Source organism: Macaca mulatta, chromosome 19 (assembly GCF_049350105.2).
Source record: "Macaca mulatta isolate MMU2019108-1 chromosome 19, T2T-MMU8v2.0, whole genome shotgun sequence".
Classification (NCBI taxonomy): domain Eukaryota; kingdom Metazoa; phylum Chordata; class Mammalia; order Primates; family Cercopithecidae; genus Macaca; species Macaca mulatta.
In genome coordinates, this window is record NC_133424.1 from 65,067,961 (window position 1) to 65,095,774 (window position 27,814).

Below are 27,814 nucleotides of genomic sequence, written 5' to 3' on the forward strand. Positions count from 1 at the left end.
ACACGTCCAGCTAATTTTTGTATTTTTAGTAGAGACTGAGTTTCTCCATATTTGCCAGGCTGGTCTCGAACTCCTGATCTAAAGTGATCCACATGCCTCAGTCTCCCAAGATGCCAGGATGACAGACATGAGCCACCATACCCAGCCTGCTGTAAAGTTTTATGCCTACTTTAGTCCTGAAGCCCCCACTGAGGTATCATGAAGAAAGCAGAACGTCTAAACAAAGGGGACAGTGAAAGTCCAGATGCTACATCATGAAGCTTTTCATTTCAAAATCAATATGGCTTCCATTTGAGTCAAGCAAGGATGTGGCACCCAAGAGAAACAAGAGAAAATGCAAAGATTCACAAGGGCACATCCCCAGGAGGGAAGTTAAACTCACCCAGGGAGACCAGGTTCCTATAATTCTCCAACATCACATCTCTGTATAGAGTCCTCTGAGCAGGGTCCAGGCATTTCCACTCCTCCTGAGAGAATTCTATGGCCACATCCCTGAATGTCAATAGACCCTGAAATGAAAACATATTTTAACCAAATGGTTATGGGAGGAGTTCTTATCTTTACAGAAAATGAGAAGAGGAGAGAGGGGAAAGCGTGGATTTAATTGTAGTGAATGTTCTGACAAATCCAAGTAAGGGATTTTTCACCACATGACGTCTTTTTTCTTTTTATTTTTTTTGAGATGGAGTCTCACTCTGTCGCCCAGGCTGGAGTGCAGTGGCATGATCCTGGCTCACTGCAAGCTCCACCTCCCGGATTCACGCCCTTCTCCTCCCTCAGCCTCCCAAGTAGCTGGTACTACTGGTGCCCGCCACCACGCCCTGCTAATTTTTTTTGTATTTTTAGTAGAGACAGGTTTTCACCGGTTAGCCAGGATGGTCTCGATCTCCTGACCTTGTGATCCGCCTGCTTCAGCCTCCCAAAGTGCTGGGATTACAGGCATGAGCCACCACACCTGGCCTCACATGATGTCTTTATTATACTTTTTGAAGAGGTCAAGACACCCTGTCAGTATGAATTTCTTATGTTTGTAAAAAATACAAGAAATAAATTAAAAAATCAACGCAGAGTTTCTGTTATAGAAATGTTTGAAACTTTTATGGACACACCAAGTGACATTCAGTATCTAGATGAGACCAAGCACGAGTGATGTCTTCACAGATGACAATGCCCACAGTGAAAGATCAGTCAGACACAGTGACACATGCCTGTAATCCCAGCTACGTGGGAGGCTGAGGCAGGAGAATGGCTTGATCCCAGGAGGCAGAGGTTGCAGTGATCCCAGATCACGTCACTGCACTCCAGCCTGGGCAACAGAAACTCCATCTCAAAAAAATAAAAAATTAGCCAGGTGTGATGGCAGGCACCTGTGGTTCCAATTACTTGGAAGGTTGAGATGGGAGGATGGCTTGACCCTGAGGGTGGAGGTTGTAGTGAGCTACGATCACACCAGGGCACTCCAGCCTAGACAACAAAGTGAGAGCCCATCTCAAAATAAAATACATGAAAACAAAATTACTCAAAGTACAAAATCCATTTTGTAAATGTTCACAAAATAACTGAGGGAAGAGAGAGATCCTCTCACATTGTTTTATACTCAGTACCTGTTTTAAGAAAAAAAAACAAGGAAGTGAAACCAGACAGGCGGCCCAGCACCAGGCCCAAAACCAGGCCTGGGCCTGCCTGGCCTAAACCTAGTAGTTAAAAATCAACTACATTGTATAGAAGAACATTATGAAACTCCCTGCTCTGTTCTGTTTCACTCTGACCACACAGTGCATGAAACCCCTGTCACGTATCCCCTAGATTGCTCAATCACGACCCTTTCATGTGAAATCTTTAGTGTTGTGAACCCTTAAAAGGGACAGAAATTGTGCACTCGGAGAGCTCAGATTTTAAGACGATAGCTTGCCGTGGCTCCCAGCTGAATAAAGCCGTTCCTTCTACAACTCAGTGTCTGAGGGGTTTTGTCTGCGGCTCGTCCTGCTACATAACAAAACCTACACAGATTCACAAAAAACTAAATGTTAATACAAAGGGTTGTCATTTGTCCCAGATTTTCAAACCATAAAAGATTTTCAAAATATATACATATGTGTGTATATATGTATGTGTATGTATATATGTGTGGGGGTGTCTATATACACACATATACATACACATATACACACATATACATGTATATATACACATATACACACGTATACATATATGCATACACATATACACATGTATACACATATGTACACACATATACACACGTGCATACACATATGTATACACATATACACACGTGCATACACATGTGTATACATACACACACGTGTATACGTGTGTATGCATGCACGCACGTGTATACATATTTGCACACACACGCGTATACATATGTGTACACATACACACGCGCATACATGTAGGTATACATATGTACACACGTGTATACATATATGTATACATATGTACGCACGTGTATACATATGTACACAAATATATAGGTTTTAAATATACAAAAATTAGCAAGTTTTGTTTAACTGAAGAAGAATTTCATCTTGCTGGAAAAGGATACTTTGGCAGTTGGGGGCAGGGGGGAATCTTGTCAGATCTAAGAAGACAGGAAACGCCGCTTCCTAGAGGAAGCAATCACCCTTTCAACCGCCTGGCCTGGAGGATGGAGAATCGTTTGAACCCAGGAGGCAGAGGTTGCAGTAAGCCAAGATCATGCCACTGCACTCCAGCCTGGGTGACAGAGCAAGACTCTGTTTCAGAAACAAATAACAAAAATAATAATAATAGGCGGAATGAGAGTATGGCTTTATCCTCTAGAATAAAAAAAAATAAGTACTGCTCCCATATTTGAGAAAAAATATAACCATTTTTACCAAAAGTCTGCTTCACAAGTCTCTCCATAGTAACACCACTGTCTCCATAAGCGTAATGTGCTAAGAATAGTTTAATGAATCTCCTGCTATTATTTATGTTGATTCTATATTCTTAACATGATGATGGAATCATTCATGTATCATTCATTTCCATTTTATTTATTTATTTATTTAAGACAGAGTTTTGCTCTTGTTGCCTGGGCTGGAGTGCAATGGTGCAATCTCAGGTCACTGCAACCTCCGCCTCTCGATTTCAAGTGATTCTTCTGCCTCAGCCTCCTGAGTAGCTGTGATTGCAGGCACATGCCACCATGCCTGGCTAATTTTGTATTTTTACTAGAGACAGGGTTTCTCCAAGTTGGTCAGGCTCACTCAATTACCTAAAAATGTAGTTTAAAATCAGGCAGAAAACATTTCCCCTTATTGGTCTTCTTTTCTAGAATTTACCATGTTCTCTGTGCACATTAATACGTGACTTCCATTGGCAGCTGCTCTAATCTTCGTCCACAGAGAGCTGACAGTGCATCCAGATGTGGCCCCTGAACAATCCCTGCTGCCCAACAGCACTGACACCACGGGACCCTCACCACATCTCCATCCATGTCTGGTGTGAGCCCTTCCCAGGCCCATGCCCAGTGCAGCCTCTTCCCAACTTCATGTCACTGGGTCATGAGAGATGGAATCCAAGCGAGATGAGAGGGACTGAGGGAAGGCATGGGTGAGGGTGAGCAAACCTGTCAGGCAGGACGCTTCAGACTCAGAGAAGATTCCCAACTCCAAGGCCCAGCGTTTCTGAAAGGAAGGAGACACAACAATCCACCGAGAATATCATCTCACCTGAGGAGGAGCCATCCCTGACTCCTCTGCTTTCCTCTTCCTTTTCCAGGTTTCTTCCTCAGGGTTTCTTCCTCACGTACCAAGAGTCTTTAGAAATCAATCCTGAATGTTAAAAATATGCTGTTTATTGCTCAGAATCAACACACCCCCTCCCTGTAACACAACCACACATACAAAGGAGACCTCAGTCTGAGGAAGTACGGTCCCTCCTGCTGCCCACCACACCAGGGATGATAAACCCCTATAGGAAACTCCCACTCCCCTTCTGGAGAAGCCCCTACACGCGCTGCAGCAGTGGGGAGCTGGGTTGCAATGAGCTCCCCTTCAGAGCACAGACCCAGCCCTGACCAAACCCCATGCAGAGGCTGGATGTGGTGACTCACGCCTGTCATCCCAGCACTCTGGGAGACATAGGTGGGTACACTGCTTGAGCTCAGAAGTTTGAGACCGGCCTGGGCAACATGGTGAAATCCCATCGCTACCAAAAATACAAATACTTAGCCAGGTACGGTGGTGCACGTCTGTGTTTCTGTCATCACAGCTACTTAGGAAGCTGAGGTGGAAGCATCACTGGAACTCAGGAGTTCGAGAACAGCCTGGTAAACATGGTGAAATCCTGTGTCTACTAAAAATACAAAAATTGGGCCGGGTGCAATGGCTCAAGCCTATAATACTAGCACTCTGGAAGGCCGAGGTGGGTGGATTACTTGAGGTCAGGAGTTCGAAACCATCCTGGCCAATGTGGTGAAACCTCATCTCTACTAAAAATACAAAAGTAGCTGGGCTTGGTGGGCATCTGTAATCCCAGCTACTCAGAAGGCTGAGGTTGGAGGATCACTTGAACCTGGGATGTGAAGGTTGCAGTGAGCTGAAATTACACCACTGCACTCCAGTTTGAGTAACAGAATAAGACTCTAAAATAAAATACAAATACAAAAATTAGCCGGGTGTGGTGGCACACACCTGTAATCTCAGCTACTTGGGAGGTTGAGGCACAAGAATCACTTGAATCCAGGAGACAGAGGTTGCAGTGAGCCAAGATCACGAGACTGCACTCACAGCCTGGAGGACACAGTGAGACCTTTTTTTTTTTTTTTTTAAAGTCCTAGTTTCTGATGTGATTGACACAGATAATAAACTTGAGTAATGTGATAGAGACTGACAGGCAGAGGAACTTCAGATGGCAGTGGGAGGGCATGGGAGACATCTCTGAGCCTAGACCTGAAGGAGGAGAAAGGGGCAGGACAGCATCGTAAATGAGCTGCCAAGGGACATAGGGTAAGAGCAGGACAATGACCTGAGACAGGAAGGGTTTTGATGTTTGGGAAAAGAGAAAAGCAAACGTGACTGGGGCAGAGGGAGTCAGGAGATGGGGCCAAGCTCCCAGGCAGAGGCTGGACACTGGCAGGGGCCCTGGACACAGGGCTGTGGAGCCACAGTGAAGAGCTGGACTTTTGTCCCAGGGAACACAGGAAGCCGGTGGAGGGTTCCCTGCCGGGGACTGAATGACCTGCTTTGGATTTAGCTGTGCTATCCTCACAGTGAAAACATTTTCACAGAGTTACCCTGAGAAGGTCTGAGATGAGTATGAAGATGTGCCTGAATTCTTACATGGGGGGCTGGAAGGGCTAATGGGGAGGGTTGGTCTTTATCACCCTATCCTTTAGAATTAGAGAAGCATCTTTCACATACCTGGGCTAAAGAAACTTCTTTTGCAAGGTTCTGATGCCTTTAATTCCTAACATTTAATTTTTCCTTATGAGAAAAGTACAGTAACATTTACAAAATGCAGCAGTGTAAACACACAACTACTGACCTTGAAAACAGGGAGGCCGAGGTGGGCGGATCACCTGAGGTCAGGAGTTGGAGACCAGCTTGGCCTGCATGTAGGAACCCCGTCTCTACTAAAAATACAAAAATTATCCAGGCGTAGTGGCGCATGGCTGTAATCCCAGCTTCTCAGCAAGGCTGAGGCAGGAGAATCGCTTGAACCCAGGAGGTTGAGGTTGCGGTGAGCCAAGATCCCGCCATTGCACTTCAGCCTGGGCAACAAGAACAAAACTGCATCTCAAAAAAAGAAAAGAAAAGGAAAGAAAACAGGGAAAGTTGAACTAAGACATAAGCAAATTTTTTCAATCAAGAATACATGGGTGGTCAGGTGTGGTGGCTCACGCCTGTTTTCCCAGCACTTTGGGAGGTCAAGGCGGGTGGATCACCTGAAGTCAGGAGTTTAAGATCAGCCTGGCCAACATGCTGAAACCCTGTCTCTACTAAAAATACAAAAATTAGCTGGGTTCCATCCACAACTTATTTAACTTCTTGTTGCTCCTTCTCCCCAATCTTTAGATCATCCTCAATCTCCATCTATTTCCGCCTCTTCTCCCATCTCTGCACCTCCTGAGCTCTCCCTGTTAAATTCTCTCTTCCCCGTTATACCCCCCAGCCAGTCCCCCTCAGTCCAATAACCCTTCTGCCAGGTTGAGCAGGGCCCCTTCCTCCTTGTCTGGGGCCTCCTGCTCTGAGTCACCTTGTTTTCCTTTTAGCTGAGGGCATCTGTCCTTCCAATGTCCTATTTCTTTACAATAAGCACAATGGTTATGCTGCAAGCTCTGACAGCCAGGCTGAGTCTCTTTCCTGGGGCCCCCCTTCCCTTGCCTCTTTGGGGGGACCCCTCTGATTGCTGCAGCTAACAGGTTGGTGTTTCGCCGGGCCCAACGTTCATTCTCTTTGCTGTTTTCCTTATGGCTTACTGCGTCCCTGTTTACAAACACCTGGTTAACTATTTCTAAATAACTGTCACGTATTCATCCCTGCAAACCCAACCTGTTTCTGCACTTTTCTTCTAATGTTTTCTGCGCTTTGACTAAAGTCATGTTAATCATGCGCTGATTTTCAGGGCTATCAGGATCGAAGGGAGTATACATGCAATAGGCCTCACATAGCCTGTCACAGAACTGTGCTGGACTTTCTTCTTTTCCCTGGATGATCTCAGAGGCCTTGTTAATGTTTGTGGCCTTCCGGGCTCCCTCTTTAATCCTTCCAGGAGAGCTGCCCTGTGTCGGTTCAGCCTTTGCATGTCCTCTCTTTCATTTGGGTCCCACCGGGGGTCGGTTCCTGGGAACTGGGTCCTTACATACTCTTGGGGGTTTTGGTAATCAGCCGGTGCCTGTTCCTCCAGCCACTTGGTTGCTGCTTGGAGCTCTCTCCACCTTTCATCTGTGTTAGAGAGGGACATGAGCAGCTGGTGGCAATCAGCCTAAGTGGGGTTATGGGTCTGGATAATAATTTGGAGCAAATCAATTAGAGCTTGTGACTTTTCCGTATAGGATGGGGTATTGTTTTTCCAGATGAGAAGGTCGACAGAGGTGAAGGGCTGGTACACAAAGCACGCCTCTCCACCATGTGCCCATCCTCATCTATCCCGGTATACCGCTGCTCTCTCAGGGGCATTTGCATCCCAGTTTTGGTCGAGCTGCCAAGGGAGGGGTTTCTCCTGAGGCTTCACATCCTCTCTTGTCTACTCTGGGTGGCCTAGGGATATGTTTGTCTTGGGGAGATGCAAGCTCTGTGGGCTCAAGAGTGGGTAGCGTCTCTCCCTGGTAAGGGGAAGGCACCTCCAGGATCACTGGTGCCATCTCCTGCAATGGGTCTTCTGGTGTTGGGTCAAACAGAACTTCAGGAGTTGATTTCCCTCAGCGGGTGGAGCGGGATCCTTCCATGACTATCTGTCCCTTTGCTACTAGCACTGCTGCTGCCTGTCCTCTTAGCCACTGTGAGTGGTCTAGCACCAGCTGTAACCAAGTGTCTATGTATGGGAACTGGTCTGAGGGTCCTGACTTAGCAGTTACCTTGTGCCATACCTTAGAAACAAGGGACCTGTCTAGGCTTCCTTCTGATGGCCAACCCACTTCTAATGTTGGCCAATCTATTTCACACACAGTTCTAAGTTTTCCTGGTGTCATAGCAACCCCATAGTCTCCACTAAATCCCTTCTTAAAATTTTTCAACACAGTTCCTAGCGGAGTGGGCTTACTTTGTGTCTGACCCATGTTTCCTCGAGACAAAACACACTAACACCACACGCACACCACAGAACAAAGAACGGGTAAAAAGGGCACACACGCACCTTTTCAGTTTACACCAAACGAGAATCAAAACCAAAATCAATGTATCCAGAAATCCAAGCCAGGTCAAAACCAAATCCAAAGTATCAAGCAATTCAAGTCAAGTCAAAAACCAAGGTGCTGGTACAGGCACACCGTGGGTGATCAGGCCACACTTCTACTCAAATGGAGGGGACAAGTTCCAAAGACCAGTGTTACCAAGTTTCAGATTTCCAGGCTTAAAGTGCCAGTTCCTTCCCAGTGTTCAGCCCCTGGGTTGATTCTCTGTGGGGGCCTGCTGTGCACCGCTCCGACAGGCTTTCCACCGGGGCAACTGCCTACCCGGGAGCGCTCTCAGGATCCGCATTGCTCAAGCTGGCCGGAGTCCCCCACACGGATGTTCCACAGGGCAGGCCTAAGCGGCCTAAGGGGCTGCCTCCTTAATCACCTCGCTTCCCAGTCAGGGAAACAAGAAATGTAGCAGGAGGAACAGCAAACTAAACTCCTCAGACACCGGATTAAAGAAGGAAGAGGTTTTTATTCGACCGGGAGCGTCAGCAGACTTACGTCTTAAGAGCCAAGCTCCCCAAAGAAAGAGTTCCTGGCCCTTTTAAGGGCTTACAGCTCTAAGTGGTTCCACGTGAAAGGGTCGTGTTAGATTGAGAGCACATGTGGTTAGAGTTGGGGGTTAATCTTTTAACCTCCAGGTCTGGTCATCAGTGGCACTGGCTGGTCTTGCCACTGACTTCATTCCTGTTTTTCAACTTTTACTTCCTCCTCCTCTGCAGAAACAGGAGACTGTAAGAGAAATAGCTGCTCTCCTCACCTCGGCCTCCCAGAGTGCTGGGATTACACGCATGAGTCACCATGCCAGGCCCAAGAAATACTCTTTACTTCGCTTTTTAAATGTTGAGAAAATATAATGAAAACTAAAAAAATCTTCCCCAGATGAAAAATCATCTTCACTATGAAAACAAAGAAAGAAAGAAAAACCATTTTATTAATAAAGAGCCTTAGACCTGAATGTGATGGGAAATAGAGACAAACAGCTGAGAGGTTGAAAACAGAGAAAGAAACTTCACTGTTCTATACAACCCTTTAGGTACATGTTTTCTTTTTTCTTTTTCTGGAGACACGAGTCTCACTGTTACTCAGGCTACAGTGCAGTGGCACGATCTCGGCTTACTGCAACCTCCGCCTCCTGGGTTCAAGCAATTCTCCTGTCTCAGCCTCCCGAGTAGCTAGGATTACAGGCACCTGCTACCACGCTGGGCTAATTTTTGTATTTTCAGTAGAGACGGAGTTTCACCTTCTTGGTCAGGCTGGTCTCAAACTCCTGACCTCAGGTGATCCACCCACCTTGGCCTCCCAAAGTGCTGGGATTACAGGCATGCCTGGCCTAAGTGTATGTTTTCAAGATAAACACTAATCAGTCCTTAGGGAAGAGGGCTTGACAACACCCTTGGTCACACATAGTTCATTGTGGCTCTACTTGGTAATGGAGGTGACCATCTGCGTCAGCTAATTAGCTTCATGCAAAGGAAGGGGGGAAAATGCTAATCCATGTCATTTTGGCAAGTGTGATATTACAACATAGCGACAGGTGCCCTCTCTAGAGAGGCCCCTACAATCCGACAGAAACTGACGTCAGCCATAAATAATAAAATTTAGAATACATGGTTAAGTATAGAGTTTATGTGAACACAACGCTTGAGGACAGCCACCTGGAAACCTCAATTCCAAATGAAGGGGGTCCGTGTTCCCAAGTAGAGACGTTAATGTTTCACACACACACAGGGAAACACAGAGAAGCTTTAGCAGAATCACCACATTTTCCATTCAAGACCAGTAGTTGTAGCAACTTGACTGGTGACGGATTAATACACTTAAAGGAAGGTTACTTTATCACTCCAGAAGAAGGGACAATGATGCCAGGAGGTCTTGTCTCTGGGGCTGCTTAGTCTTCCTAATTATTTACAGGAAAACTTTTTTTTTTTTGAGACAGAGTCTCGCTCTGTCACCCAGGCTGGAGTGCAGTGGTGCGATCTCGGTTCGCTGCAAGCTCCGCCTCCTGGGTTGGGACTACAGGCACGTGCCACCATGCCCGGCTAATTTTTGTATTTTTAGTAGAGATGGGATTTCACCACATTAGCCAGGCCGGTCTCAAACTCCTGACCTCTTGATCCACCAGCCTCGGTCTCCCAAAGTGCTGGGATTACGGGCTTGAGCCTCCTCGCCTGGTCAAAACTTTTTTTTTTAATTGATATTAGGAAACTGAATTGTATACCCTTTTTTTTTTTGGTATGGAGTCTTGCTCTGTCGCCCAGGCTGGGGTGCAGGGGCATGATCTCGGCTCACTGCCACCTCCACCTCCCCTGTTCAAGCAGTTCTCCTGCCTCAGGCTCCCAAGTAGCTGGGAATACAGGCACGCCCCACCACACCTTGTAATGGCTTTGTATGTTTACTAGAGAGGGGGTTTCATCAAGTTGGCCAGGCTGTTTTCTAACCCCTGACCTCAAGTGATCCGCCTGCCTCTGCCTGCGAAAATGCTGGGATTACAGGCCTGAGCCACCACGCCTGGCCAGGAAAACTCTAAAAAATTGCGCCTGCGGCCGGGCGCAGTGGCTCATGCCTGTAATCCCAGCACTCTGGGAGGCTGAGGCGGGTGGATCACGAGGTCAGGAGATCGAAACCATCCTGGCTAACACGGGGAAACCCTGTCTCTACTAAAAACACACAAAAAAGTAGCCAGGCGTGGTGGCGGGCGCCTGTAGTCCCAGCTACTGGGGAGGCTGAGGCAGGAGAATGCATGAACCCGGGAGGCGGAGCTTGTAGGGAGCCGAGATGGCGCCACGGCACTCCAGCCTGGGTGACAGGGCAAGACTCCGTCTCAAAAAAAAAAAAAAAAGTTGCGCCTGCATGCCACTGGACTTTGGTTGCATGACCACCTTCATCTCAAGGCTCAGAATTAAAGGTCCGTAGCTTTTAACGTGAAATATTTGACGTTTGAAGATCCTTGGAAGAATCTTTCCTGAAGTCATGGAGCCTCCAGATCCTCCAGAACAGAACTAGTTGTGTAGAGGTGTGTCCTTCATGCCCTTCAGGACCCTGATCTTCTCCCCACCCTTCCTGAAGGGAATCCAGGACCCCTGACTCTGAGCGCATCACCTGCTGGTGGCAAAGCCCCTGCCCATAATGGCCAAACTGGGCCCTGGTGATGTGCAGAGCACGGAAGACCCGGGAGCTGGAGTGAGGCAGTGACAGATGACAAAAATGGGGATGCCTTGGCACTGCCAGAGGACACAAGGTCTGGTCTGTTGGGCTTTTCTGACCTTAGTGAGGCCTTCTCCTCTTATTTTGACTGAAATAAATAGCCACAGGAAGTTCAGACCAATTAGAGTTGAAATTTCCAGAAGAAATGTGGGACCATCCCCACACTTGCCTCAGTGTTCCCTGAGGACACCTCAGCATCTGAACCACAACCCCAGAGTAGATGCTGCAGTTGTCCTGTGGCCAAGATGGGAAACAGGTATCCTCCAATGAACGGAGACACAAAATACTCAAAATAATCCATGCAGAAACGCATCTCTGGGTGGGCACTGTGGCTCCCGCTTGTAATGACAGCACACTGGTAGGCCAAGGCAGACGCATCCCCTGAGGTCATGAGTTCGAGACCAGCCTGGCCAACATGGTGAAACCCTGTCTCTACTAAAAATACAAAAATAGGCCGGGCGCGGTGGCTCAAGCCTGTAATCCCAGCACTTTGGGAGGCCAAGACGGGCGGATCACGAGTTCAGGAGATCGAGACCATCCTGGCTAACACGGTGAAACCCCGTCTCTACTAAAATACAAAAAAAATTAGCCGGGCGAGGTGGCGGGCGCCTGTACTCCCAGCTACTCGGGAGGCTGAGGCAGGAGAATGGCGTAAACCCGGGAGGCGGGGCTTGCAGTGAGCTGAGATCCGGCCACTGCACTCCAGCCTGGGCAACAGAGCTAGACTCCGTCTCAAAAAAAAAAAAAAAAAACAAAAATACAAAAATAGGAGCAGGCACGGTGACTCTGGCCTGTAATCCTAGCACTCTGAGAGGCCAAGAAAGGTGGATTACTTTAGGTTAGGAGTTCGAGACCAGCCCAGCCAACATGGTTAAATGCCATCTCTACTAAAAATACAAAAAGTAGCTGGGCTTGGTGGGTGTCTGTAATCCCAGCTACTCGGGAGGCTGAGGCAGGAGAATCGGTTTAACCCGGAAGGTGGAGGTTGCAGTGAGCCAAGATCGTGCCACTGCACTCCAGCCTGGGCAACAGATTGAGACTCAAAAGTAAAATAAAATTAAAATTAAAATACAAAAATGAGCCGGGTGTGGTGGCACACACCTGTAATCTCAGCTACTTGCAAGGGTGAGGCACAAGAATCATTTGAACCCAGGAGACAGAGGTTGCAGGGAGCGAGGTCACGAGACTGCACTCACAGCCTGGATGAGAGTGAGACTCTGTCTAAAAAAAAATTTAAAAAAATAAAAAGAGCATTTCTGATATGACTGATGCAGAGATAATAAAATCTGAGTAACATGAAAAAGACTGATGGGCAAAGGGAACTTCAGGTGGGGGTGGGAGGGCATGGGAGACAGCTCTGAACCTAGACCTGAAGGAGGAGATAGGGACAGGGCCATGATCATTTAGGGACACAGGGTAAGAGCAGGGACAGCGACCTGAGACAGGAAGGGTTTTGATGTTTGGGAAAAGAGAAAAGCAATATGCCTGGGGCAGAGGGAGTCAGGAGATGGAGGCAAGCTCCCAGGAGGAGGCTGGACACTGGCAGGGGCCCTGGACACAGGGCTGTGGAGCCACAGTGAGGAGCTGGGCTTTCAACATTTGTCCACATAGACCAGAGGTGCCTTGAGGGAAACATGCACTTAATAGCTCACAGCTCAAGATTTTGACAGATGACATAAGGAAAGAAAACTGAAAAATAGACTAACTGGTTAAACTACATTTTGATGTTAAAGGTTTCCAATAAATAATAAAGAGTAGAAAGCATGCAGACCTCGATCTGAAACAGACACAACTAATTTCAAACAGAAACTACTTTGAAATTGTTTTTAAGAAATCTAACAAATTCAGATGTCAACAGGAAAATAACTAGAACATACACATGTACAGAAAGGAACGATGTGAGGTGATTTTTGGATGCCACAAAGGCATCTTTCAGAAGAAGTGATTATGTATTTAAAAAGGAATTTTTAAAATTAAGATTTATCTCAAACTGCAAAAAAAAAAAAAAAAAAAAAGAATAAGGAAAGAAAGAAATGAAGAGGAATCAGAAAGAAAAAAAAGGAAATCTATTACACAATGAGAAAAAAAGCACTTTTGATGTCTCTTTTGCTTTTTATTTTATTTTTTTGTTTGTTTGTTTTTTTGAGATGAAGACCCAGGCTACAGTGCAGTGGTACCATTTCGGTTCACTGGAACCTCTTCCTCCCAAGTTCATGCGATTCTCATGCCTCAGTCTCCCGAGCAGCTGGAACTACAGGTGCACACCACCACACCCAGCTTACTTTTTTAGTATTTTTACTAGAGATGGGGCTTCACCACGCTGGCCAGAATGGTCGTGAACTCCTGACCTTAGGTGATTGGCTCCCAAAGTCCTGGGATTACATGTATGAGCCATCACCCCTGGCTTTGATGTTCCTTTTTTTTTTTTTTTTCAATTTTTCTTTTTTGAGATGGAGTCTCACTCTCACCCAGGATGGAGCGCAGTGGCACAATCTTGGCTCACTGCAACCTCCACCTCCTGGGTTCAAGTGATTCTCCTATCTCAGCCTCCTGAGTAGCTGGAATTACAGGCGTGTGCCAACACACCCAGCTAATTTTTGAATTTTTAGGAAAGACAGGATTTCATCATGTTGGGCAAACTGGTCTCAAACTCCTGACCTTGTGATCCTTGTGATCCACCCACCTCAGCCTCCCAAAGTGCTGCGATTACAGGCGTGAGCCACTGCACCCTGATGTCCCTTTTAAAAAGTACTATGGGCTGGGCGTGGTGGCTCACACCTATAATCCCAGCATTTGGGAGGCTAAGGTAGGCGGGTCACCTGAGGTGGGCGGGTCACCTGAGGTCAGGAGTTCGAGACCAGCCTGACGAACATGGAGAAACTCCGTCTCTACTAAATACACAAATTTAGCTAAACGTGGTGGCTCATGCCTGTAATCCCAGCTACTCGGGAGGCTGAGACAGTAGAATCGTTTGAACTCGGGAAGCGGAAATTGCGGTGAGCCGAGACTGTGCCATTGCACTCTATCCTGGATGAGAGCGAGATCCCATCTCAAAAACAACAAACAAACAAAAACGACGATGTAGGTCAGGTGCAGTGGCTCCTCTATGGAATCCCAACTGTAATCCCAGTAATTTGGGAGGTCAAGGCAGAAGGATTCTTTGAGCCCAGAATTTTGAGACCAGCCTGGGAAACATAGTGAAACCCCTTTTCTACAAAAAAAAAAAAAATACAAAAGCTAGCCAGGTTTGATGGCTGATACCTGTGGTCCCAGCTACCCCGGTGGCTAAGGTAGGAGGATCGCTTAAGCCTAGGAGGGCAAGGCTGCAGTTGGAGGAGACCACGCCACTGCACTCCAGTCTGGGCGATACAGCCAGACTCTGTCTCAAAATATCAATTAATTAATTAAATTAAAACTATTACATGATAACAGAAAGTGATTTTTTTCTCTCACTTCACTGCCCCACTTCCTATTCCACCCTGGGAAAAGGAAAGAGAATGTCTAACAAGTGAATTAAGACAGAACCCTGGGGCTGAATAGGGATTCCAAGTGGAAGCTGACCTCTGATGCCAAGATTTATAGAATGTACATGCCTTAGAGATAGGAATTTTAAAATTCTCAATCTCATCTATATAAACAAATTTTAAGTTATTAGATTATATACATAGAAGTCAACATATCACAACTAATCATATCCAATGAAGTCCCCTGCCCCTTTTTTTCTTTTGAGACAGCATCTTGCTCTGTTGACCAGGCTGGAGTGCAGTGGCATGATCTCGGGTCACTGCAGCCTGGACCTCCTGGGCTGAAGTGATCCTCCTGCCTCAGCCTCCAGAGTAGCTGGGATTACAGGTGTGCACCATCACACCCAGATAATTTCCTTTTTTCTTTTGGCAGAGGTGGGGTTCTCACCATGTTGGCCAGGCTGGCCTTGAACTCCTGGACTCAAGCAATCTCCTTGCCTCAGTCTCCTAAATTGCTGGGATTACAGGCATGAGACACTGCGCTCAGCCCCTCTGTCTTCATTACTGTGCTTCCCTCCCTAATTCTGTACATATCTCTCATTCTCCCCTTCTCGCTCTAGCTCTTGTTTTCTTTTTCCCTGGAATTCTGTTCCTCATTTTGTACCCCTCTCCTCTTCTGCTGTTTATCCCCTTCTTCCCTCTATTTCTTCTTTTCTACCTCTTCTGCTCCATCCTCGCAACTTATTTAACCTGTTGTTGCTCCTTCTCCCCAATCTTTCGATCATCCTCAATCTCCATGTATTTCTGCCTCTTCTCCCATCTCTGCACCTCTTCTGCTCTCCCTGTTAAATTTTATCTTCCCTGTTAAACCCCCCTGTCCCCACTCTCTAGCACCCCAGATCCCCAGGTGTCCTCCCTGCTGTGGTTCTCCCCTCTGTTCTCCTCACTAACAGCACCACTCTGCTCTGTCTGCCCTGGCTCCAAATCCCTCCTCCTCTCCCTCACTCTGATGAGCCTCCCTCTTTGCTGCCCTTCTCCCTACCTTGCTGTCCTTCATCTCTTTGTACATCTAGCTTTTCTCTACATTTCTCCAGTTGCTTTTCCCCTCCTGTTTTTTTCTTTTTCTTTTTTTTTTCATTTTTGCTGTCTCTCAGCAAATCCCTCACCCATCCTCTACGTTGCCATCTGTTACGGTCTTTCTCATTCTTCTTTTCTCTGTCTCAGGTTTTCTACTGCTCTCTCCCAGTCTCCTGATCCCTTTGGCCCACACAATCACAGGGGGCTTTGGAGTAAGACCCCTGCATCCCGAAGAAGCGCATTTTCAAGGGGCTGGAGCTGGGCAGGCAAGAATACCCGATGTCATAGTACAGGCCCCCGGGTACCACCCCAACGCGGGCTCAGGAGAAACGGTGATTACGGAGGGAAGACCTGGGGAGCATTAGGGCCCAGCACGAGGAGGGAGGTGGGGGGCGACGGTGCCTAAGACAAAACTGGGAGGCGCCCAGGGTGGGAATTCGCCTCGCGGTAAGGAGTTTAAAAAGTGCGGGTCGGGAGGAGTCAGAAAAAGGTTTTGAGCAGGAAAACTAGGCGATGGGAAGTGTATACATTGCCCTATAGCAGAAAGATTCGGGACGGGGCGAGCCTAAGGTGACTTTAAACCCAAAAGGAAGCGACCCCCGGACTCTCACGGGGACGTCTGGGTGAAGAAAGACGGCCGAGAATTCCCAGGTCTATGAGGACGCCACGTGCCAGGTACAGAAGCGCCGGGGACCTGGGAAGCGCAGACTTAACACAACACAGAGCGAAACTCACCACCGCGGTGGGACCGCCACTCCACGCGATCCGCTTCCGGGTTTGCGAGAATCTGCGCGCGCAGGACGGAAGAGAGGCCTGGGCGGGACCCTCGAGGAGGTGGGCGGGGCCTGGGTGAGGTAGGGGCGGGGCGTGAGACCGAAAAACTTTGCCCTTCAAAACCGACAGAGGGCGGGGCCGCGGCGGGACCTGTGAGTCTCTCAGCCTCGTTCCCATCGCCTCTCTTTTCGGGTTTTGGAGGCAAGGGCAGCCAGGAAGACTGAGGCATGATTCAAAAGTCCTGGAATTGTCTGCAAGGGGGATGCGAACTAGAATGTGAAATGCAAAGCCCTGCCTGGAAGGAACGTACGATTTCATGCTGAGGGCCCAAAGAATAGAATAGAAATCCTCTCCTTTCTATTCTCCATTCACTCGGGAAAGAGTCCACCCTGTGCTCAGAGACTTCCCTAGGGCCACCGCCTGGGATGCGGGACTGAGTGCTCAGGCCAGGGAGGAGTGAGGTCACCACCTGCAGCTTAAACACAGCAGGGATGTGGGCGTGGGGGCGAAAGCCTGAATTCCCAGTTACTCAGGAAGCAGTGGCGGGAGGATCGCTGAGTCTGGGGGTCCATGCCAGCCTGGGCGACAAAGTAACACCTCCTCCCGCAGCGCTCCCTTCCTTGTCTCTCTCTTTTTTTTTTTTTAACTTTTTGTTAAATTTTTGATTGTGTGAGATAGGGATCCAACATTATTCTTTTTCATGTGGATATCCAGTTAGTTGTCCCAGCACATTTGTGTAAGAGATCTATTACTTTTATTTTTGTATTTACATTTTTTTTTTTCTTTTCTTTTTTTTTTTTTTTTTTGAGATGGAGTCTCGCTCTGTCGCCCAGGCTGGAGTGCAGTGGCCGGATCTCAGCTCACTGCAAGCTCCGCCTCCCGGGTTTGCGCCATTCTCCTGCCTCAGCCTCCCGAGTAGCTGGGACTACAGGCGCCCGCCACCTCGCCCGGCTAGTTTTTTGTATTTTTTTAGTAGAGACGGGGTTTCACCGTGTTAGCCAGGATGGTCTCGATCTCCTGACCTCGTGATCCGCCCGTCTCGGCCTCCCAAAGTGCTGGGATTACAGGCTTGAGCCACCGCGCCCGGCCTCTTTTCTTTTTTGAGACAGACTGTTTATCTGTTGAACAGGCTAGAGTGCAGTGGCGAGATCTCGGCTCACTGCAAACTTCACCTCCCGGGTTAAAGTAGTTCTCTTGGCCGGGCGCGGTGGCTCAAGCCTGTAATCCCAGCACTTTGGGAGGCCAAGACGGGCGGATCACGAGGTCAGGAGATCGAGACCATCGTGGCTAACACGGTGAAACTCCGTCTGTACTAAAAAATACAAAAAACTAGCCGGGCGAGGTGGCGGACGCCTGTAGTCCCAGCTACTCCGGAGGCTGAGCCAGGAGAATGGCGTAAACCCGGGAGGCGGAGCTTGCAGTGAGCTGAGATCAGGCCACTGCACTCCAGCCTGGGCGACAGAGTGAGACTCCGTCTCAAAAAAAATAAAAATAAATAAATAAAGTAGTTCTCTTGCCTCAGCCTCCCAACCAGCTGGGATTACAGACGCGCGTCACCAAGCCTGGCTAATTATTTTGTATTTTTAGTAGAGACTGGGGTTTTACCACGTTGGCCAGGCTGGATTCAAACTCCTGACCTCAAATGATCCAGCCTCCTTGGCCTCCCTAAGTGTTGGGATTACAGGCGTTAACCATCGCGTCTGGCCAGGAAAACTGTTAGAAGTTGCGTCTGCAGCCAGGCGCCAGTGGCTCAGGGCTGTAATTCCAGCACTTTGGGAGGCTGAGGCGGGCGGATCACGAGGTCAGGAGTTTGATGCCGGCCTGGCCAATATGGTGAAACCCTGTCTCTACTAAAAAGTACAAATATTAGGCAGGCATGGTGGTGCCTGACTGTCGTCCCAACTATTCAGGAGGCTGAGGCAGGAGAATCGCTTGAACCCAAGAGGCGGAGGTTGCAGTGAGCTGAGATCAGGCCACTGCACTCCAGCCTGGGTTACATAATGAGACTATGTCTCAAAAAAAAAAAAAAAAAAAAAAAGGAAGTTGTGTCTGCATACCACTGGACTCAAGTTGCATGACCATATTTTTTCAAGGCTCAGAATTATTTAAAGGTCCATACTTTTAAATTGGAATTATTTGATGTTTGAAATATTTAATTTCCTACTGAGTTACAGGTACTGTCTCTTTTGTTGTTTGCCTTTCAGAGAGAGACCCCAAGTCCTTCAGAAATACATCCCTGGGTTATTAAACTGAAACAAGTTTAGGTTGTTTCCTAAAAATACCACTTCAGGCCAGGTGCGGTGGCTCACGCCTGTAATCCCAGTGTCAAACCACCAAGGCGGGTGGACCACCTGAGATCAGGAGTTCGAGACCAGCCTAACCAACATGGAGAAACCCCATCTCTTGTAAAAGTACAAGATTAGCCGGGCATGCTAGTGCATACCTGTAATCCTAGCTACTCTGGTGGCTGAGGCAGGAGAATCATTTGAACCTGGGAGACAGAGGTTGTGGTGAGCTGAAATCGCGCCATTGCACTCCAGCACCGACAACAAGAGCAAAACTCTGTCTCAAAAAAAAAAAAAAAAAAAAAACCTCAGAAGTGAAGGAGGCCTGACCCACCACACCTGTGGGTGTTTCTCACAAGGTGGAGATGAGAGACTGAGAAAAGAAATAAGACATGGAGACAAAGTATAGAGGAAGAAAAGTGGGCCCAGGGTACCGCACTCAGCATACAGAGGACCCCGCCCCGGCACTATTCTCTGAGTTCCCTCAGTATTTATTGATCACTATCTCCACTATCTCGGAGAGGGGGATGTGGCAGGACTATAGGGTAATGGTGGGGAGAGGGTCAGCAAGAAAACGTGTGAGCAAAGTCTCTGTGTCATAAATAAGTTTAAGGAAAGGTGCTGTGCCTCAGTATGTATGTAGGCCAGATTTATGTTTGACTTTACACAATCATCTCAGTGCCGTAAAGAGCAGTATTGCCGCCAGCATGTCTCACCTCCAGCCATAAGGAGGTTTTCTCCTATCTCAGTAAATAGAACGTATGATCGGGTTTTACATGGAGACATTCCATTCCCAGGTACAAGCAGGAGACAGATGCTTTCCTCCTATGTCAACTGCAAAGAGGCCTTTATCTTACACTAATTCTCCTCAGTACAGACTGTTTACGGGTGTCGGGCTGGGGGACTGTAAGGTCTTTCCCTTCCCACAAGGCCATATCTCAGGCTGTCTCAGTCGGGGGGGAAACCTGGACAATACCCAGGCTTTCTTGGGCAGAGGTCCCTGTGGCCTTCCGCAGTGCATTGTGCAGGGGCCTTTGAAAACACTATGCTGAGAATAGATAGGGCTCAAGGACAGTATCTCCAATTGAACTTTTAATGAACTCCCGTAGGCACCAAGAAGGCGGGCAGATAAAGAAGAGTATAGAAACAAAGAACTGAGTAGAAGGTTACATCTGGGAAAAGAAAGTTTGTTTTGCATTGCATTCTTTCTGCTGACGTGGGGTTTATGGAGTAAAATAAAGCGAGGCGGAGGCTCTGAGCGCGGCCGCCACGTTCTCTGTGTGTCTTTGTCTTTTGTATGTTCTTTCATTCTCCACCACCCCCGGCACGGACCCCAACAAGTGGCGCAGCGAGCAGGGTCAGCACGGGTGAGTAGGGGAGAACAAGAAGGGGAACCCCCTAGGAGCGGGTAAGGCTCAGATATTGTTAAGGGGAACCTTCTTAAGCTTTCATTATGGGAATTCCACCTCTCTGGCCTCAGAATATTTACGGCTGTTTCAAGGACTGTTGCTGTCTATGGGAGTAGAAGTGAAAGGAAAAGACTTTGAAGCGATTGTTTGCCCATGTTGAACAACATTGTTACTCGTTTCAGTATCAGACTAAAGTGCAGCTGAATTGGAAAAAATGGTTACAGGTAGTAAAAGCTCTGTGTAGAGCTCTCTAGTTAGGGGATATTATGCCTCTAAAATTGTGGACCTTGTGTGACTCTATCACTCAGACATTAGTGTTACTTGAGACTGATTCAGAGTGTGGTGATGTAGCCACAGGAGGAAAGGTATCTGAGGATTTGGGAAAAAAATAAATCTGAAATGGAGCCCATTTGTGCCAGGATAACAGAGGATGGGGCGGGTAGCAAAAGGGGGAGAAGAGAAAAAGCCAGCTCTTCCTTCTTCTAAGGGAAATTCTGACATGCAGTGTATTATGGAAATGCTTCAACAAATATTACAGATATATTCTTCTAATTCACCTTTGCGAGCTTTCCCTGTTTCTTTTCCTTCTGCCCTGTTAAAAGAGGATTTTCCAGAGCCTCCAACCCCCGGCTTCCTTATCTTTACCTTTGTTTGGCAAAGTTGAAGCCCTGTTCACATCAGACATACTTTAAATTTATACTAAACACCTGTTTAATATGTCAAAACCAGTGTATATGTATATCTTATTGTTAAAATATTATGAGTATTTCAATAGTCAATAAGCACAGTAATATTAACTATTAATATTAATATAGTATTAATAACCCCAACAATGTGCACACAATTTTTCTAGGAAATTGTTATGTTATAGGGGTGCATAGGTTCCACCAATTTACACTCCAAACAGAAGTTGAGTATTCGAGTTGCTTAACACATTAACTACCTCTTGATATTTTCTGTGTTTTTAAATTTTAACCATTGTATTGTGTATGTAATGATTCTCAATTTGGTATTAATATACATATTTCCTAGTGAGTAATGATGTTAGACATATAGGTTTATTGTCATTTCTTTGTTCTGCTACTTTTGGTTGGGTTATTTGCCTTTTCCTATTAATATGTTGGGATTCTTTATATTTGGGGATATGAGTATTATTATATATTATATATACTTTTAATTAAAAAAAATTATTTAAGGAGCTGGATCTGTTTCCAATTATTTGTGCTTCTTTTGCTCCTAATGCTCAGTTTTCAAATGGTGGCAATAATGTCCAATTTAATGCCTTACAAATTAAATTTTTAAAAGAAATGAAAGCTGCCATTTCTAACTATGAACCCCTATCCTTGGTCTTCTTGGTATTTTTTCATCAGAAAATTTGATAATTCCTATAGACTGGAAGACTTTGGGGAAGGCTTTTCTTGATTGTTCTCAGTGGTTACAATTGCACAGCTGGTAAATGAACAAGGCACATGTACAGGCTAGAAAAAATGTTATGTGTGATCCCCCAGGAGCCACTGAGGAACAACTCACAGGCACGGGCCAATATGCTACTCTTAATGCTCAGGCTGGTTTAGATGATGTTGCCTTTACTCAAATCAAGACTTTGTTTTTAAGGGCCTGAAATAAGGTAGAGATAACAGGAAAATCTTCCCTTTCCTCTGTGAAGATTTTACAGGGCACAAATGAACCATATCTATATTTCGTAGCCCATCTTCAGGATGCTGTCTTCAAAATTGTGGGTGCTGGCCTTGCTTCAAAAATTTTGTTACAAACATTGTCTTTTAAAAATGCTTATGCTGACTGTTAAAAATTGTTAAAATCGTTAAAGGCCAATGGGGCCAATTTAGATAAATATATTAAAACTTGTGTTAGTGTTGGAGGGGCTATTTATAATGCTCAATTATTTGCTGGCGCTTTGTTTAAAGCCTTAAAAGGAAATAACAAACAAGGTGTTTGCTTTCAGTGTGGTAAACCTAGACATTTCAAAAAAGAATGTCATAAAAATTGAACACTTTTATCCCTCAAGGCAGAAAGCTGCCTTCAGAGGTGTACAAATGTTGTGGTAAAGGTCGACATTGGACAAATAAATATCGTTCCAAAACTGATAAAAGTGGAAATTTACTGTCTCCTCTCCTGGGAAACGGGAGCCGGGGCCCACAGGCTTGGGGCCCCAACAATTACAATACAAGTCTACTACAATACCCAGTGAGCAACGACCTACAACATCAAGGAATAAATTCAAGTCCTCCTTAAGGATCCCACACCTTACCCCAGTTTCTCAGCCTTATGCGGCAACTAAGCAGAGTGCTGCTGCTGACTTAGCTATTACTCAGCCTTATACTTTGTCTCCTAATAGAGGAGTATATAAATTAGCTATTAGAGTGTGTGGCCCTTTGCCAAAAGGACATGATGTTACTAATAAAATTCTTATTATGGTTCAAGTCTCACAATTTATATGCCTAGAGGCAGGGGAACGTATTCTCAATAGGGAGGGTTTGGTAGCACAGAAAAAACTGTTTTTTGGGAAACTTTAGTTTCTAATCAAAAGCCCTTATGTTCATTGCACATTAATGAAATAGTTTTTAAAGGGTTAATTGATACGAGGGTGAATATGTCTATTATTTGTTTAAATTAGTGGCCTATACAATGGGAAAAAAGACAAGTTTCAGTTATACTCACTAGCTTGGGTGCTGCTTCTGTGGTTTATCAAGACGTAGAACCTTTAACCTGTGTCGGTCCTAAAGGTCAACAAGGTCAAGTTTTTTTTTTTTTATATATTGTTCCTATCAATATTAATTTTTGGGAACAAGATCTTTCACAACAATTTGCTGCTTTTTAAAACATTCCTCATATTTCCTCAGCTGCCAAAAATATGATGTTCAAAATGGGCTACAATCCTTTAAACTCATAGCCACCACTCCTATTTAGGTGAAACAGTGACCATTATTTAAAGAAATACTTAGGACTCTAAGAGTAAGTCAAAAAACAAATGGCCGAGAGGAATATAAAGCCACGTATTTCTGCATGGAATTCCCGTCTTTGTCTTATCTTAAAACTATAAATGTTTACATTAAACCTAGGGAAAGTTTACAGCCTGGTCTTCCTAATCCTGCCCTTATCCCACAAAGTTAAAAATTAATGGTCATAGATCTCAAAAATTGTTTTTTCTCTATTCCATTACAACCTCAAGATTGTAAAAAGTTTGCCTTTATTATTCCTAAAAATAATAATGGACAACCTATTCAAAAATATCAGTAGAAGCTTCTTCCTCAGGGTATACTTAATAGCCCTACTGTATGTCAAAAATTCTTACATAGGACTTTAAATCCTGTAAAAAATTAGTTTCCAACTATGTTAATTTATCATTATATGGATCTTCTCTGTCCCTGTTTTTAATAATTCTCAGTCACTTTCTCGATATCAATGGAAAGTTTTACCTCAAGGTATGTTAAACAGCCCTACCTTGTGTCAAGAATTTGTCCATAGGGCCTTGGATCCTGTTCGAAAGCGTCATCCTTCTGTTCTTTTATATCATTATATGGATGACATTCTTCTTGCTGCACCCACCAGAGAAAAGCAGCAAGATGCTTTTGTATCATTACAAACTCAGCTTTCTTTCTACTCACTTAATATTGCCACAGAAAAAATTTAACTGGATTTTCCTATTCAATATTTAGGTTATACCTTGGGGGCACAAAATATTCGACCCCAAAAAATTCAAAGTCGACGTGATCATTTAAAAACATTAAATGATTTTCAAAAGCTTCTAGGAGACATTAATTGGATGTGTCCTGTTTTAGGAATACCAACATATCAGTTATAACATCTTTTTTCTATTCTAGAAGGAGACAGTCACTTGGACAACTCACGCCATTTAACTCCTTTGGCTTTACAGGAACTCCAGCTTGTAGAAGAGCAACTTTAACAGGCCCCTTCCTAATGTTCCCTTTTCTTTTTGTTTATTTCATACTTTACATTCTCCTACAGGAATGATTCATCAAACCAATCGGCCGCTAGAATGGATCTTTTTGTCCAATAAAACATCTAAACGCTTGGCTACTTATATCAATCGTTTAGCTGAACTGATCATCAAAGGACGGCATCACTGTCGACAACTTTGGGGAGGAGATCCTTCCTTAATTGTCTCTCAATTCACTCATAGTCAGATCACTTATCTTCTTGCAACTTCTGATTCTTGGCAAGAAGCTTCATCAATCTTGAGTTACAGTTTATCCTTATCCCTCAGTGCAACAGGGAGAATTGTTTGCTATTCTCATGGTCTTACTTGATTTCCCTACTACTGGTTGTAACATTGTTAGTGATTCTCAATACGCCGTTTATGTTACTTCTTATATTTCTCAGGCCACTTTACCTCTTTGTGCTACTTCTTCTCTTCAGAAATTCTTTTCTTTGTTTTCCTTTACTTTGAGCCAATGTTGAGCTCCTTTATTCATCACTCATCTTTGTTCTCATTCTCAACTTTCTGGACCATTAGTTCATGGTAATACTCAGATTGATTTGCTTTTAATCGGCCACCTACATGCTGCAGAACAAAAATATACTCTACATCACACTAATAGTTCTGGCCTTCAACGACGGTTTCATTTAACTCATAAACAAGCTCGTTCTCTTATTCGAGCTTGTCCTTCCTGTGCTCCTTTGAGCATGCCATTCTTCCATCCTGGGGTTAATCCATGAGGTGTCCCTTCTTTTGGACGATTAAAGTATGTTCATCATACCATTGATACCTTTTCTCATTTCTGTTATTACTCATCTCTTAGCTTGTTTCGCCATCATGGGCATTCCTCTTATACTTAATGTCTCTCGTAAATTACAAGTTTTCTTACAGCAATACACTATTCAACATATCATCGGTATCCCGGGCAACAGTCAAGGTCAAGCCATCACTGAGCGCGCAAATTTAACTTTAAAAACTCAACTATTAAAACAAAACAAAAAAGGGGAAATGGGCCCCCCAGAAACCAGATTTTGAAGGTTCTTTTTACCTTAATTTTTTTGAATCAATGGAGACAATTGCAAGATTCCGCTGCCGTAACCCATCTTTCCTCACCTCCCTCGGTGATAGTCCCCGCTGACAATTTAAAGGTTTGGTATCCTAATGAAGAAGGTAAGTATGTTCAAGGGCAAGTTCTAAAACAGGGACGGGGCTATGCTCTTGTCCTTACAGGGAGCGGACCTGAGTGGTTTCCTACAAGATGATTGAAACCCTGTTGAAAAGAAAACTGGATTCAGCATGCATTTCTTCCTTTGTTGGATGTGCCTCGGCGGGGGACTTATTTCCCTTAGTGAGGCTTTGTATGAATATTGCACTTATATTCCCTTTCCACCCTTTTATCAGGGAGTTGCCTGGGGAGAGGCGGAAATTAAGGTTTTCACCAATGACACTACTTGGATGCCATCCCCCTATATAGACAAGGACAATATAGAACGGAAAACGGGAATTATAAACAACACATACCAATTTGGAGTGGAAGAACTTCCAATATGCATGGGAAATAGTTCTCATTGTCTCCGAAAATCGCATGAAGCCTGGCTTGTTCGCTATAATCATAGTCATGTGGCTGCTAATACTGTTATTATAATCATACTGTATATAGTAATGAAACTATTCCTAGTTGTTTACCTTTTTGTCCTATTCCAGAGGTTTCTCCTAATATTGAGGTGCTGGAGTGGCAACAATGTCGGGGAAATAAACCCCGGATTTTATTAGAATACAATGGAATGTAAATAACTGATTGGAGTGTGCACAGTGATTTTCAAACAAAATTTAGTCACATACCTTTGAAATGGCACCGGGTAAATAAAAGTATTGCTGCTAACAATAATGAAACCTTGGTATGGCGTGAAGGAGGCCTAAGTACAGAGTCATCTTTGGAAGTTGTTAGCTGCAGGTGATGCCATTAGCTTTTTTGTGGGGAATATGCCCCTTAATCTTTCTAACCCAAATAACTCCTTTCATATTCAGTTATATCGAAATACCTCCTGATATATTATTGCTTGTGTCTGTAAGCCCTACCTATAATTAGCAGGGAATTTGACATGGGATAATGATATGGGGATTGTTAATTGTACAGATACGTGTACATTTTTGTCTTGCCTCAATCATTCCTGGTGGCACAACTTTACTGAGGATATTTATATCCTCAGGGCTCGTAAGGAAATTTGGCTGCCTGTTAACCTTACGCGACCATGGAGGCATCACCTCTTGAGACTTATATTTGAACTTCTCTCCAGCGAACCCTCCGTGCCCTTGGACTTATAATTGCCTCGGTGATGAGCCTTGTCGCCATCGTCTCCACTGCGGCCGTAGCAGGGCTCGCTCTTCATCAAAGCATACAAAATGCTGAATTTGTGCAGCAATGGCACGAGTAATCTCACCGGTTATGGCTTCAACAACGAAACATTGATTCTCAACTTGCTGAAAGATTGGACAACATGGAACAAGCCTTGACATGGCTTGGAGATCAGCTCACTGTCCTCAGTACTCGGATAACATTACAATGTGATTGGAACTCCACTCAATTTTGTGTAACGCCTGTGCTTTTTAACATCTCTCAAAATTGGACCGTAATCCGAAAATTATTAATAGGCCATAAAAATATTAGTTTGGACATCCAAGAGCTCACTCAGGACATTTCTGATGCATTTCGACAACAATTACATGTGTTGTCCGGAACTGTAACCCTTCAGGAGCTGGGTCAGCGCCTTGCTGCCTTTAACCCATGGACCCAGATGAAGACATGGATTTCTACATCTCTGGAAGTATATTGCTTTGGGCACTTGGATTGGGTCTACTTCTTTTGGTGATTCGATGCTCCCTCCATCGCCTCCAAAAACAAAAGAAAACACAAGAACAAATATGGGCTACCTTTTTAGGATTGAGGCAAAACAAAAAAAAAGGGGGGGGGAAATGCAGGGGCCTTTGAAAACACTATGCTGAGAATAGATAGGGCTCAAGGACAGTATCTCCAATTGAACTTTTAATGAGCTCCCGTAGGCGCCAAGAAGGCGGGCAGATAAAGAAGAGCATAGAAACAAAGAACTGAGTAGAAGGTTACATCTGGGAAAAGAAAGTTTGTTTTGCATTGCATTCTTTCTGCTGACGTGGGGTTTATGGAGTATAAATAAAGTGAGGCGGAGGCTCTGAGCGTGGCCACCATGTTTTCTGTGTGTCTTTGTCTTTTGTGTGTTCTTTCATTCTCCACCACCCCCGGCACGGACCCCAACACATTGTGTCCCTGGTTAACCGAGAATGGAGAATGGCAATGACTTTTACCAAGCATACTGCCTGCAAACACATATTTAACAAAACACATCCTGCACAGCCTTAAATCCATTAAACCTTGAGTCAATATAGCACATGTTTCTGTGAGCACAGGGTTGGGGCTAAGGTTACAGGTTAATAGTATCTCAAAGCAGAAGAATTTTTCTTAGTACAGATCAAAGTGCAGTTTCTTATGTCTTCCTTTTTCTTTTCTTTTCTTTTTTTTTTTTTTTTTTTTTTTTTTGAGATGGAGTCTCGCTCTGTCGCCCAGGCTGGAGTGCAGTGGTGCGATCTGCTCACTGCAAGCTCCACCGCCTCCCAGGTTCACGCCATTCTCCTGCCTCAGCTTCCCAAGAAGCTGGGACTACAGGCACCCACCACCACACCCGGCTAATTTTTTTTTTTTTTTTTTTTGTATTTTTAGTAGA

The 27,814-nt window shown here is 45.2% G+C and overlaps 1 protein-coding gene and 3 long non-coding RNA genes across 10 annotated transcripts in view; 2 read left to right on the top strand and 2 right to left on the bottom strand.

The window, feature by feature from the left end:
• The window catches only part of LOC720058 (zinc finger protein 525), a 55,684-nt gene that overhangs the window by 9,681 nt on the left and 18,189 nt on the right, over positions 1–27,814 (bottom strand). For 2 of the 6 annotated variants that reach the window (XM_077981302.1, XM_077981301.1), the window contains exons 1-2: positions 383–1,786; positions 215–216 (exon numbers count right to left, since the gene is read on the bottom strand). In XM_077981302.1, coding sequence (XP_077837428.1) covers positions 215–216; positions 383–524 — 144 coding nt within the window. In that variant the 5' untranslated portion in view covers positions 525–1,786. Of the gene's footprint in view, positions 1–214; positions 217–355; positions 3,711–27,814 lie in introns of those variants that run through there. The other 4 variants (XM_077981298.1, XM_077981300.1, XM_077981299.1 and 1 more) reach the window with 4 other exon arrangements.
• On the top strand, positions 10–3,199 carry LOC144337322 (uncharacterized). The gene is made up of 3 exons (XR_013410296.1): positions 10–712; positions 1,777–2,699; positions 3,138–3,199. It is a non-coding gene; the product is annotated as an uncharacterized LOC144337322 (long non-coding RNA).
• LOC144337290 (uncharacterized) lies at positions 16,601–18,998 on the bottom strand. Its single transcript, XR_013410259.1, has 2 exons — positions 17,878–18,998; positions 16,601–17,223 (listed from the first exon to the last, which is right to left on the bottom strand). It is a non-coding gene; the product is annotated as an uncharacterized LOC144337290 (long non-coding RNA).
• On the top strand, positions 18,843–27,292 carry LOC144337286 (uncharacterized). 2 transcript variants are annotated; one of them, XR_013410247.1, is made up of 2 exons: positions 18,843–20,059; positions 25,290–27,292. It is a non-coding gene; the product is annotated as an uncharacterized LOC144337286 (long non-coding RNA). The 2 variants fall into 2 exon arrangements; XR_013410248.1 differs by having other exon boundaries at positions 19,951–20,059; positions 23,944–27,292.